General features: G+C 41.0%; 1 protein-coding gene across 1 annotated transcript in view; it reads right to left on the minus strand.

Moving 5' to 3' along the window:
- SPAG17 (sperm associated antigen 17) overlaps positions 1–9,583 on the minus strand; it is a 104,233-nt gene extending 94,650 nt beyond the window's left edge. Inside the window, 3 exon segments of the mRNA XM_042779028.1 lie at positions 299–358; positions 1,099–1,239; positions 9,454–9,583. Coding sequence (XP_042634962.1) covers positions 299–358; positions 1,099–1,239; positions 9,454–9,546 — 294 coding nt within the window. The 5' untranslated portion in view covers positions 9,547–9,583.
- Positions 9,584–13,965: the final 4,382 nt, after the last annotated feature.

Raw genomic sequence — 13,965 nt, forward strand, 5'->3', positions numbered from 1 at the left:
AGAATCTGACAGGTTTTCTGTAATTTGAGACATCACCATCAAAATATGCCTTCGTAACATATCCTTTAATAATGAAACTCATATGCCTGAAAACGTTTTGATCATCACTTAATCAGCAGTTCAACAGAACATTGCTGGTATCACAAAACAAAGCAGTTTAAGTATCTAGGTGATAGAATGTTTTTACCAGATAGATCCAACAAATTTGCATTTGCTTAAGAATGTATAACAGAACCACATGGCTCTACACACTTCAGTGTAAAAGAGCACTGACACTGCAATAAATGTTTTAACCTACCTCATAGTACATAGGTGCATCCTTAGCCTTTTTTCCCTTTTGACCCCCAGATTCTGCGATCTGCAAGTAAATAAAGCATTCAACTGTGAGAAGATTATACGTTCACCCAAAGTACTTTACTCATTATTCCCTTTTGCAAACACTACAATCACACTCCAAGACAATGACGAATCATATAGCAACCCTGTACCTTTAGGGAGGGAGTTTTTTTGATCAGCACCTTGAAGAAAAGTCTGTAACAAACTTCATTTACAGTGAGCAGAGTAGCTTATACCATAGTAAGTCCTGTGAGGAGTGGATGAGGGATCTGGGGCTGTTTAGTGTGGAAAAATCAATTTTTTAGGGGAGACCTTATCAGTCTTTACAACACCCTGAAAGGAGGTTGTAGAAAGGTGGCAATCAGCTTCATCTCGCAGGCAACAAGTGACAAGACGAGAGAAAATGGCCTCAAGCTGTGCAAGGACAGGTTCATGCTGGGCATCACGAAAAATTTTTTCACAGAAAGGGTTGTCAGGCATTAGAATGACAATGCCTGGGAGGTGGTAGAGTCCCAGACCCTGCAAGTGTTCAATAAACAACTGGATGTGGCTCTTAGAGATGTGTTTTAGTTGATGAAGTGGTGTTCAAAGGTTGGACTCAATGATCTTAAAGGTCTTTCTCAACCTTAATGATTCTATGAATTAGCGTAATTTTTGAAACTTCCACAGAGTAGTTTATTATTACCATACGCCAAAGAAGGCAGGATCTAGAAGTGGCATCTACGGTTTGGTTAATTATTAAAAGTTTCTTTCTTGGAATACCTGTCTGTAAATGTCTTCACGCGTTATCGCACTGAAGAGCTTTCGCAATGGCACCTGCACAGCAACAGCCAGGGCCTGGGTGTGGATTTCATCCTCAATCTTGGTCCCAATAATGAAAGTGATGTTAGGCTTCCAGGAATCCTACATTCCAAAACAAATCATTTCAGGTATTAAAACTCATACCAACAAAAGTTGTTCTCTGCAGTTTCAAAGAGTAATCTTGTATACATGCCTTTACATCACTTTAAGACATATTAAACATCACTGTATTAATCACACTGAAATTGCATGAAATCTGAAAAGGCCCCTACTACTTTCTTCCAATTCTTTCTGCCATCAGGTGGCAGCATTATGCTATGGAAAACATAAATGCCTACTAACAGCCTTAAACCTTTTCACAGGCAAATGATGCATTAACATCTCACAAAGATGTACTAACTTTTAAATGGAATTTGTAGATTTGACAGTTCAGGTAGCAAACAAGAAGTGAATTTTGAGTATATATATTTTATTGTGATTATTCGATGTAGAAAAAAATTAACAATTTTTTTTAAATTTTCAGCTCCCTTATTCTGTGAATTAGATAATGCCCAGATACTATTTTCTGTACATCGCAGCATTATTTTTAAGATGTTTTACGATAGTATATTTATGCATAGCATGGCTCATGCATGGTTTCACTAAATTTTATTAATCAAGTAAAATTACTTACCAATGGTAAGTTGTACACTACAATACTGGTAACTTAAAAACACTACCAAGTTTTCAAACATTTGCACTAGCATACACATCATTGTAATGTAAAAAATGTTTTCAGCTCTAGAAAAATGCAGAACAAGAGAAGACTGCAACACTTTATTTAGTGATGTTCATCCACAAAAGCTTAAAAATTATGTAGTTTAAGCAACTTTTATCGGTTACTTTTTTTCACATTCCTACTGGAATCCCTTCCACAGAGTGAGTCGCTATCTCCAGCACATCTACATCTCACTCTAGAGTATTCTTTATCAGCATAACTGGTGGTTGATCTAGGAGCATTTTTAACGGTTGTGATGCACAGGAATCACCAAAAAATTTTTTTTTCAATTAATATCTGCATGTGGAAACTGCAAGGTTACCAGTGCAGCTGCATAAAGGTAAACATGGAAAGGGATTCAGATCAAGGCAGTCCCAAGACAGTCACATTAACCAGGACCAGGCTAAGCAGAGTCACAGTCCATAGTAAGGAAAGATTTTAAGAGATTTAAGATAGGGTGGTAACTTCAGGATATTGAATATTTTCATATATTTTAATTACATATTAAGTCCTTGTGGAATAGGAACAAAACCTGGGCTGAGTTATGGGAAAGTGAGGAAAAGGACCATTCTAAGAAAAAGACTCAGATGGTAAGAGAAGCACCTTCTTCCAGTTTTACAGTACCCTTCTTCATTTGTTCCTTTTCTTAGTTGGTAAAAATCTACCTAAATGTCTGAAATTTGAGAAACTGACGGCTTGGGATGGGAGAAAGCCACAGTTCTTAAGTTTCAAAACAGTGCATGCTTGCATGGCGGGAAACAGTTTGTCAAACAAGGTAAGAAAGGATAACATCACATGAGTATGCCCCATCTTTCTCACCACAGAATATTCAGAAAAACAAAAAAGATGTAAAGATCACCCGGGTCATTTAGTGAAACTGCAAGTAGCTACAGATCAGATAACTAATCCAAAAGGGTGCCTATAGCTCCACATCATGCAGCACAAAATAAACTTCAAGTTTTTAAAATTATAAAGTGCTAGAGAGATCAAGCATATCACTGATGCTCCAGGAGTGTCCAGCAGCACTGGGGCAGCAGACACTGCTCATTAGGGAAGTGGCAGCAGTAGTGGGGACTGCACCAAGTACACTGAATTTCCTTTTGCTCTTTTAAGTCTCTCTGCCTACAGCTGCAAGACTGGTGCACAACACTGTGAAAGAGCTCTAGGTATTCCAGTATTATCAACATGCAAAGGAGTTGCAGCTAATCTGGATTAAAGCTATCACTGTATACCTGCCAAGAGTTGGACAGTAAAACTTCATTATTCTTTGAACAGGAAGTATTTAGACGCCCATGCTTGTGTGGAAGTGCATAACTTTCTAGGCTCTCAGAACTGAGATTGAAATGCTCTCATGTGGCAGTATCCTGGTGTTCCCAGTGCTGATCAGCAGACACAGAATCTTTGGAATAACCATCTACCTGTGGCATGAATCAAATAAGCAATTGTTATCACTACACTGCCCACTTCAGTGAGGATGACCAAGAGAGGGAAACAAAGTCCAGTAAGTCTCACAGAGAGATGCTGACAGCACAAGAGAAGCAAGAATCAGGAATGTCAGGTTCTACTTAGGATCCTAAGGTAAGCGTAGTCCAGCATCAATACAGAGCTTACTCCCCCAACTTCCTGTAGCTCTTCAGATATATTAAAAAATACTTATCAGCAAGTTCTAAAATCTTGCCTTATGCCTTCTTTAGTTCCTTAAAACATGCTGATAGCTTGCTGCCCACAAATTAAACCTGCTTAGCACTGATTAATATCATTGCAACAACAATGTCTGTGGAACTTGTCTTCCTTATCTTTATCTTCTTGATTTTTCCACCCCTTGGTCACAACTGTTCCTAGTTAATGCCTCCTTCCTTTTCCACTCTTTGTTCCTCATCTGAGTTACACCACTTGTCTTAATGTTTCCCTCACCTATGACTTGCTCCCCAGCTCTTGTCCTCTGTCTCCTTGTTCATCTAGCCTCCAGTTTCATTATCTGATTCCACTTCAGGCTTTCTCCCTCCTCAGATTCTCCAAATTCTTATCTTCTAGCCCATATAATAATTTCCAGGCATTTCAGAGTTTTGGTTGAGTAATGAGATCCTCCTTCACAAAAGTACTAAAAGCCTTTCTAAGAGAAGAGAGTTTTCCACTGTGGTGCCCACCTTCTCAGCAGCCTGTGACAAATCACCAAAGCAAAACATTAGGCTAGGTCTTGCTTGTGCAAAGTGAGTATTACAAAAAAAAAAAAAGAAAAGAAAAAAAAAAAAGACATGAAATAAATCATCCAACTCCAGATTTCTGTTATCCAAGAAGAAATCTTCTCCCCACTAAAATGCTCTGCTTCAAAAAAACAAGGTGATAAAGCTGCTAGGCAAACTATTGGCTAATACACTAAAATACAATACATGGGATGAACCTCTACAAGATAACTGAACTGGTATTGGAAATTATAACCTTACTTAATTCTACAGAAGTATATGCAGCTCGATACAAGGTCTTCTGCACAAAAATTCAATTATTATTAGAGAAGGCTTATACCTCCCTAGTACTAAATGAAGAAGAAAAACAGCTTTTCTAAAAAAAAAAGTGCAATGCCTGGGAATAGAAGCTGGAAGTAACTAGTAAATATCTGAAGTAGCTACACACATCTTCACAGTAAATAATGACCTAGACTTCCCAGAGTCATTAATAACATGTCATCTATTTATAGACTAACTGGTTTTGAAGCCCTTAAAGATCATTTTTCAGAAAAGCTGCACACTGAGAACATAAATTGAAGTCAATAGTCAATATGCAGCATAAATACACAGTTTTAGGTGTTTAATTGATTAGACTATTTTCTGAGGTTAAAAATCTAATACTTTTGCAATACTGCCTTTATATTATCGATCCTGTAATAGTATCCTTAATGTTCAAGGCACTGAAAGGACAAAGAAGAAATAGATCCTGCTTCTACAGCTCACCACCTAAAATCACAACTTAAAAATGTGAAGGAAAAGTAGTAAAATGCATATGGTTACTTTAAAAATATTTTCTCCCTCAATAGACAACTGCTTCTGTACTTAATTTTATGCTTTCAAAAGTTATTGTAGTATCAAGGCTTGAGAAAGGATCTGAAAGAGGATAGATTAGTGATCCTAAGGCTACTGCAAATGACGTTCCCAGCTTAATGAACAGGAAAGAAAAAAACCATAAAAATAACTACTGGAAAATCATGGAAACAGTCTAGGGAGGTGTCAATTGAGAATTTAACATGAACACTACAAACTGCACAAAGAAGACCAAAATGCAGGGAGTAGATATCCCACAGAATTAACAACGCTGGTTCAAACGAGAATTCAAAAAAAAAAAATTTGAAGCTGAAAATGTGGCATTGGCAACTGATACTGTTTAAACAATCTGAAACAAACTCAAATTAAGGGCAGGTCAGACTGCTCTCACTGGAAAACATCCAATGACAACCATTGATACAAATGATACTGTCCTGGTTTTAAAACTCCTGGCCATGTCAAGAACTGAAATGCACCAAAGTCTCTTGGTGTTAGAAATAACCCTTTGTGTGGGAAACTTCTATGTCCCTCATGTCCCTTATTTGGAGAGGCTCCTAATTCTGGAAGCTTCATGCAAGCAGCAAATGGCTGCCCAAACACATCTTCTCAAAATGTTGCTCTCAAGGTTCCATTGTGTTCCTCTATAACGTGATTTTTTCCAACTGTTAAAACCAGTACACATAGCCTGTGTATCTTCATCACAGCAGTACTGGAATAGCATAGGTATGTTAAGAAAACATCTAACTTTAATTCACTTTGAAGAAAAAAGCAGATGTAGCACACATTTTTTTTTCTTCCTTTTCATACGTATCTTGTTTTCTCTGCTCACTTCCTAGACACAAAAGGGCAGCTATTCTAGGGAAGACAGTTGAACAAGTCAGGTATATTGTCTATTTTTTCAGTACCAGTTTCTAGATCTCTTTAGCCAAGAAAAGCATCAAGCAGCCATCTTACCCTCTTCCCATTTCAAGACAATCTGGGTATCTGTCATTTTATTTTTTGTGGCATTTAATGTTGTGAAGTTTACTGTTTTTTGTTTGATTGCTTTTTTGGTAGGTTGTTTCTTTTTTTTTTTTTTTTTGCGGGCTGTGTGCTTGTTTTGTTTGAATTTTTTCCCTTAGGACAACAACCATTTCACTACAGCAGAATTTCAAATTTACCTGTCAGGGCTGAGAAGAAACATTCGAAAACTCAAAACTTAAAACAGCTGAGCATCAAGCATATTAGCAATTTATGAAAAATTAGAGTAGTAACAACTCTAACACTCTACTTTCAACAACAAGGGAGCTTGTAAACCAGTAAATACAACTGGAATTACTCGAAAAGGATGTTTATCAGGAGTTTTGTAGCCTTAAGGAAGGACATCACTGCTTGGAAATCTGCAGATCCACTTTCATTAATGGCTGATCGACACACTCACATTTACTAATGGTTTTTGTTCTTAAGAGTCTAAGCTATTGCTGTACACCATGGGCAGGTGAGAGAATATCAAAACTCAACAGAACGTTAATTTTTCTCTGAAGAAGAAGTATAAAGCATAGCAATCAAAAGCTGAGTCATCCTGTTCAGAACATTTTTTAAGGTTTCACAAGATTTAAGTTCAATTTTCACTCCCTAAAATGCCAGTGAAATGAGAGAAATCATACAGATGGAAAATCAAAACAGAACATGGCTCCTAGCTGCTATGCTTAGTTATACCAGCTAATAAGAACAAATAATAGATGAGTTATTTCAATTAAGGGCTGTATTTGCCCAGAATTCATCTTTCACGTAGCAAATATCAGCCTTTAGAAACTTAACACATGCAAAGTTTAAAACTACTTAACAATCTTAATTTATATTTCGCAATTTAATTCTGTAGTGAACCCAATCAAAATAGATGATAAATATCTGAAGGCAAATACACTTTGCAACTCCATGTTTCTCTGCACAGCACATTACTAACAAAAAAGATATACAAAAACTATAATGTGAGGTTCTGGAAAATCCGTATTTCCTCTGTATGTGTTTTTAAGTTATATGTTTGCCAGTTTTCACAGTGCATTTAGTAAAAGCAATTACTTGGTTAGTAAACACCATTTAAATCATATTTTAGTTAGTATACCTGTCCATAAAAATCTTAACAGCACTGGTAAAATGCTTTTCATAGATTGAACTAATAAAATAGTGCAAGTCATAAACACATTAAAATGTGAAATTTCCCCACTTGGTCTATCTGGTGCAATTTAAAACCAGTAAATTCCATTTGCCTCCAGTAAAGGGAAAGAATATTTTTCTAATTGATACAAGTAAAAGATTTAAAAATTCTTTACATATGAATTATGAGGAGAGACATTTATTTACTTGATAGGAGTTCCTGTCATCTCCCAAATAATTTCAGATTCATACGGTATTTCATATACAATACTGAGGACAAGTAAGAAATAAGTTTTGTGCACAATGTCTGGTGAGATCTAAAATTCAACCTGTTCAACTCTCTCTTTTACAGACTTCTTTCAGTTCCTGAGCTCTATATATTTGAGTTTAAACTTTGTATGTTATATGGTGACTGCGGTAGGGCGTGTAGGGGGAAGGAAAGTATGGTTAGACTATTTGCAGAATGAGATTTGATTTTTGAAAATCATGTTTATCCTTTAATAAAAACCCCTATGTGATTAAGTAATTAAGATATTCAATGCCCTCTGTGTTCAAGAGGAAGGAATAAAATTTGGCAGCAGAGCTGTGCTTGTGTCAAAGATTTGCTTTTACAAAGCATGTTTATTTACATTACGCACACCCACATTTGGCCGCACTTGATGAATCTTGACTCACACATGCTGAGATTTGCTGGCATTTGACATTTTTGCACCAAGCGTGCTCTTGCCCATCTCTGTAAGAGCTGAATAAGAACATTCCTGCAGTAGGAAATTTCAGTGGCTGCCCAGCATCTCAGAAGCCTGAGTTCAAAGGGACAGTTTTTCACAAGTTTCCAAGGCTCTGTCTGTGAACAGCATAGCAGAGACAGTGATATTAGCTTAACTGGAACAGAAAGCAGTTAGACAATACCAGAATTATGGAAACAAGGAACTTCAAGTCAGGGCTCCATGGGTACAAGGGTATAGGCATTATGATAATCTTTAATTAGGTGATCACATACTTTTTCCCTACAGAATTCTTGCCCCATTCAGTGAAAATTCAACATTTTTTCCATCTGTCTCAGTGAGTGGTCCAGAATAATACCAACTTTGACATTTCCTAAATTTTGAGCATTTTATTTCCTACCTTTAAAAATACTTCAATGTAATGGTTTGAGTTTAAGAAATGACGTGTAGAGGCAGCAGAGCATACAAAGAACTTTGTTCAGTGAATTCACTGCACAATATCCATAACCACAATAAACACCACTGTAAAAAAACATAATCACTAATTGCTCGTAAGCATTGGAGGAAGACCAGGAACAGAGCAGGTAATGGAGATTGAACCTTTGCCCCACTCTTATGCTTCAGGAAGGCTTCCCAAGGGTAAAGACAAGATTGATAAATAAGAAAGGGTACAAGCACTTCAGAATTCTACTGAAAAATCTGTGTTCCAGGGAAAAATAGGAAACAGCATCCTAAGCTGCTGGTTTTTTATTGAAAAAGTGGTCTTGTTTGGCTAAATTTGTATTATATGGATCCTACCAAATAAAAATAAAAACAAGTAAATATTTAAGATACTTTTGGACATCCATGGCTTTTCAGGAAACCAATTAGCCAGTTTAAAAGCCTCCTTCTGAACTAGAAGTTCCTCATATTTAACTAGTGCTGCTGGCATGTTAAAAGAAAAAAACACAAACCCACATCAGCTAAAACAAATTTTTTCTTTTTTTTTTTGTTTGTTTTTGTTTGTTTGTTTGTTTGTTTAAATAAGTCACGACAGGAATCCAGAAAACAAGGAAGCCACGGAAGCAATTTGTCTCACTTGCAGAAGCCGTGCTAGATAAAGACATGTGAGATAAATATTATTGTTTGCTAACTACCACCCTATTTTGAAACCAAATTCTGTCTTGTAAATCAAGATATATGAAAATTACATTGCTTACACAGAACCTGGAAACCTAAATATGCCTTTAGATTTTCATACACTGTAAAAGAAAAAAGGAAAAAAGTGCCTTTTAGCTGCACGCACTCAAGCAGGAAAATTACAGCCTCACATTTTCAACGCTACAGTTAATGCTGTGTCAGCGCCTCCATCAAAACCCGTTGTTCAGCAGTTTATAAAAAGTTCACTCCGAGCCGAAACTTGGCACCCAGAGCCCAGAAAGGAAAGTGTCGAGGTGAGGAGGAGCAAAGAAACCCGCAGGGCTACGCTCGGTGGCAGGGGAAAAAGGGGCAGGGGGCTCCACCGCACATCGGGACCACTCACGGCCCTCCCTAGGGCCACCCCGGAGCGCCGTGGAGCCCCACGGCAGCCGCGATCGCCGGGGCGGGGAGCGGCCCGAGTCTCCTCCAGCCCGCTCCCCCCCTTCCCCCCGCGCCGCCGGCTCTGCTCGTCGGCTGCCTTCACCTCCTCGAGGCGGGCGGACACCAGCGCGGGCTCCCAGCTCGGCAGGCCGGGCACCAGCGACTCCCGATCGGACTTGGACCGCTTGGGGCCCATGGTGGTGCGGGAGCGGCAGCGGCAGCGGCCGCCTCGCCAGCCCCACGCGTCGTCCCGGAGACCGCGCCTGCGGGCGGAGCATGCCCACCGGGGGAGCACCGGGCCAGGCCGGGCAGGCCGCCGTCGGCGTGGCTCCAGCGGGGAAAGGCTGGGGGACGTGGGCATGCTCAGCCTCGGGAAGGGACATAGTCAGTGTTTATGACTATCTAAACGGGGAGTCAGAGCATGAAGCCAGGCTCTGGGCGGTGATGTCAAACCACAGGACACGAGGCAACGGGCAGAAACTGATGCACAGAAATTGCACCTGAGTGTGAGTGCAAACTTTGCTTTGCAGGTTACTACACGCTGAAACAGGTTGCCCAGAGACGTTGTGGAGTTTCACTCACTAGGGTTAGGCAAGAACCGTTTGGATGCAACTCTGTACCATGTGGTTCTAGGAACTCTGCTTAAGCAGGGAGGTTATACCAGATGATCCACTATGATTCCTTCCAACCTCATGGATTCTGTGCATTCTCTTGGGGCTTTTTGGGTACTTTCATCATAATTTTTGAGACAACGAACCCATCACGGCCACCCAAAGGAGAAGCCTGACCAAGGCTGCATGCAGTGTGCTGGGACAGTACACGCTGGCATGGACACCGAGTAACACATGTCATTCCCAGGGCGCTAAATGACACATCTCATCCCCAGGGCCACATGGCGGCACCCGTGGCAGCTCTCAGTGTGTCCCTGAGGAAGGTGAAGGAGCAAGTTGCGGGCACGGCACTGGAGCGTGACCCGAGTAGCAAGGCAGGGGATACACAGGTCTGGGCAGCCAGGCCTGCTCCCAGGCCCAAGTGGCTCTCCAAACACTACCATATGTGACGGCACTGGAACCAGAAGGGGAGAGGGAGGCACTGTTGGGAGAAAACAGGAGAGCTGCCAAGATAAAGAATTCATTACGGAGGAATCATGTCGTGATCTCACACTGGAGACGAGTGAAATATTCTGTGTGATTTAACATTTGGTGAAAATACGCCAAACCACATGCTGCCCTTCCCCCACTCCCTTATACCAGCCAGGGTTGCTCAGAGTATCTAAATCTTTATTTTATTTTTGTCAGAGCTTAAAATCCTGCAGTGTGTTACTGCCTTAGTCAGGATTTCATTCTAGGGTGATACTGACCTAGTGTGTGTGCTGTATAAAACACCTTTTATCACACAGCTTTAGTAAAGCAGTAGGAATTTAGCTTCATTGGGGATGTCACACACAAGTCTCTCATTATTTTAGTTTGCATAAAGGCTTCTTCTCGGTGTTTGTAAATAGTGATGCAGTTGGTGACATAGGAAAGCTGCACAGTAGATTTGCCCAACATCCATTAACATTTCCCCCCAGCCCTTTGGCTGGTGTCCATTTTTCTCTTTTTCGATTTTTCTTTTATTGTCCAGAAAAAACAAAAATCAGGCTTCATTTGTTCAAAGAAGCAGGCTGCATGACGTTCCCACCATATCCTTGTCCTTCACTGAAGTCTTGGGTACAATCTGTGCCCGCTGAGGTACACTGACAAAATATGGAAAGGAGAAATGGAGCAGAATCACCAGCTGATGTAGCAGAAAAATAGAGAAGTTCGGGGTTGAATGCAGAGCTTGTCACATTGCATATTGCAGCTGGTCTAAAAGCTGCAGCCTGAAACTCGACCAGCCTGTAAGTAGGCAGGTCCTGGGTGAGTGATGGTAGAATGGATTTGAACAAACACAGAGAATCTCAGCCAATCTATTGAACCCTGAGTGCAGATGTATCATTGACCAAGGAAATGAGTTGACTGGGACCGTAACCATTCACATGTGTATGCCCAGGAAATTCATATCCTCTATTTAAGGTGAATGGAGAACAATAAAGAGGCTTTTTGTCACATGGATCACAGAGAGTTGTGTTTTCTGTCTTCGACTTGGCTCCATTCAATGTTATACCGATAATGTTGCTAAATACCTTAACTGTGAACCACCCTTCAGATTTTTCATGGCTCAGTTTTCAGGAATAAATATAAATTTCAGGTGGAGTGACAGGAGAGGGTTGTGCATCCAGATCTCAATGCTGTGGCTGGAATGTGCATCACCATGACTTTGGTGGGAGATGATAACTGTTTAATTATGCTCATACCTGGATTTGTATACTCAGATGCTAGCCAACCAACAGCTCTGAGAACACAAACAGGAGCTGTGAGTACTGTGAACTGACCTGTTTATATCTACTGTGGATTTGCTTGATGCATAAGGACTATTTGAAGGAAATGCTTTCATTCTGCTGCTTACCACCTTAGTAAATGCATCTTGATAACTTGTTTACTGTTGGCTGCTGTCGCAGATAGCAAGTCCAAGTGAAGTAGGACAGCTGATCACTAGAAGTTTATATCAGTACATTTAAAATTACCTCCATCACTCTCACAACAAAGGAGAAGAATAAATTGTGTTTATACTCTATTACAAAGGGTTGTAGTGTATAGTCCTAAAATGGGCTATCCATCAGTAAAGTCAGCTGAGGACATCTGTTTGGCTCCTCGTCCCTGTCCATTCTCTTGTGCTTCCAAAGATGCTTGTAGGCCAAACTGTGAACCAGATCACTGAGACTCCCTTGGTTAAATCCTGAAAAGGCAGAAAAATCAATCATACTGGGAAACTACACCCTTTGTTTCCTCCTAATGGCCTGGACTGCACATCACCCAGCTGCATGTTTTGCAGCTGAGTCATCTGAAAAACTTCAGCTTCCTTCTCATAACTAAAATATGAAGCTGCTGCAATCTCAAAACTTGTATTAGCAGACCTGAATGTAGTTCAGCTAAACTGATAAGACTCTGGTTAGAGGAATAGGCAAATTTCAGATTCAGAGAGACAGTACAGATTTTCAAGTAGTGAAATTTGGTCTAGTGCAAGAGTTAATGGGAAAAAGTCATCTGTGATGACTTCATGTGTGACAGGAATGCATATGGTGAGATTTTCAGGGAGAGTGGCAACCTAAATATGCCAAGATGAGCCTTTAATTTTTTTGCTTATTAAAAAACACCACTCGTTGTCTTAGTTTGGAGGACAGGTGTTTGCTAAGAAAGGCAGGAGCCTTTCTTTGAAATGGAGAATGTAAACCCCCTCCCTCTAAATTATTATAATTTTGAAATCAAGCAGCTCTCAGGCAAAGATATGGGAATTAGGAATAACAGTTCTTTACTAGGGACATTAAAATAGAAATACAATATTACAAAGAAACAAACTCTAAGCTTTAACAAAAGCCAGAGTACAACCTGACACCGTGTCAGGCAGGGTGTTGTAGAAGTCTGATTAAATGGTGACTGTAGTCTTTTTGTAGTGATAGCTGTGATTCAGTTGAAGCACTAGTTCTGTAGAAGGTGCAGGTTTTTTTCGGAGGTCCAGTGGAGATGTGGAGAAATCCAGCTTCCCTCTGGAGTCTAGTGGAGAAAGGGGCTACTTTAGTGTCCCTAAAACTTCTGTTTTATCTTGGTAAGAAATGTTGGGCCCTTCCCCCTGGCTGGAGCAACTTTCAATGGGATGAAGTAATTTTATCAGTCACACAGTGGGACTCAATGGGCCATTAGCAGAAGATACCTCCCTGGAGGAAGGATGAGTTGTGAAAAGATGAAGAACAATGCCCCGCCTGGTTTCAATGGATGGTCCATTAGCAGAACATCTCCCACGGAGATAAGCATCACCGCCCCTACTCTCAACAGATGGTGATAGAATAGATACCTTTTATCCCATCCTTGTGAATACATGTGTGGAATAACCCAAGACATGAATTTACAGTACACTTGCAATTCTGAATAATACTCTGTGTACATAAAGCATAGCTTACCTTTCCCTGGGAGACAGGTTAACAAACCTGTGTTTTATGAGTTTATACAGCAGGGTAAGAAAGTATGCATGGTTAATACTGGAGTACTAGTACAGTAATTTCACGATTACAGTAATTTCACAACCATAAGGCACACCGGACTATAAGGCGCACATTTTTTTGCAGCGAGGATCTGCCTCTGGCACCCCCGGCATGGTTGCTGGCAGAGGCCCCACCTCCATCCTGTTGCCGCGGCCCCGCAGGTCCTTGGGCCCTCGTGCACCCGGCAGTCGTGGCACCGCGGGGCCACTCCCCCTCACAGCCCGGCACGGCCACAGGGCCACTCCCCCCTCACAGCCCAGCATAGCCACAGGACCACTCCCCCTCATAGCCCGGCACGGCCCGGTTGCCGCTCCCCCTCACCGCCCTGCCTGGCCGTGGGGTCACTCCCCCTCGCAGCCCGGCACGGCTGCAGGGCCATTCCTCCCTCACAGCCTGGCATGGTCGCAGGGCCACTCCCCCTCACAGCCTGGCACAGACCCGCAACCACTCCCCCTCACAGCCTGGCACAGACCCGCAACCACTCCCCGTCACAGGCCG

Source organism: Catharus ustulatus, chromosome 2 (assembly GCF_009819885.2).
Source record: "Catharus ustulatus isolate bCatUst1 chromosome 2, bCatUst1.pri.v2, whole genome shotgun sequence".
In the NCBI taxonomy this organism is placed as follows: Eukaryota; Metazoa; Chordata; class Aves; order Passeriformes; family Turdidae; genus Catharus; species Catharus ustulatus.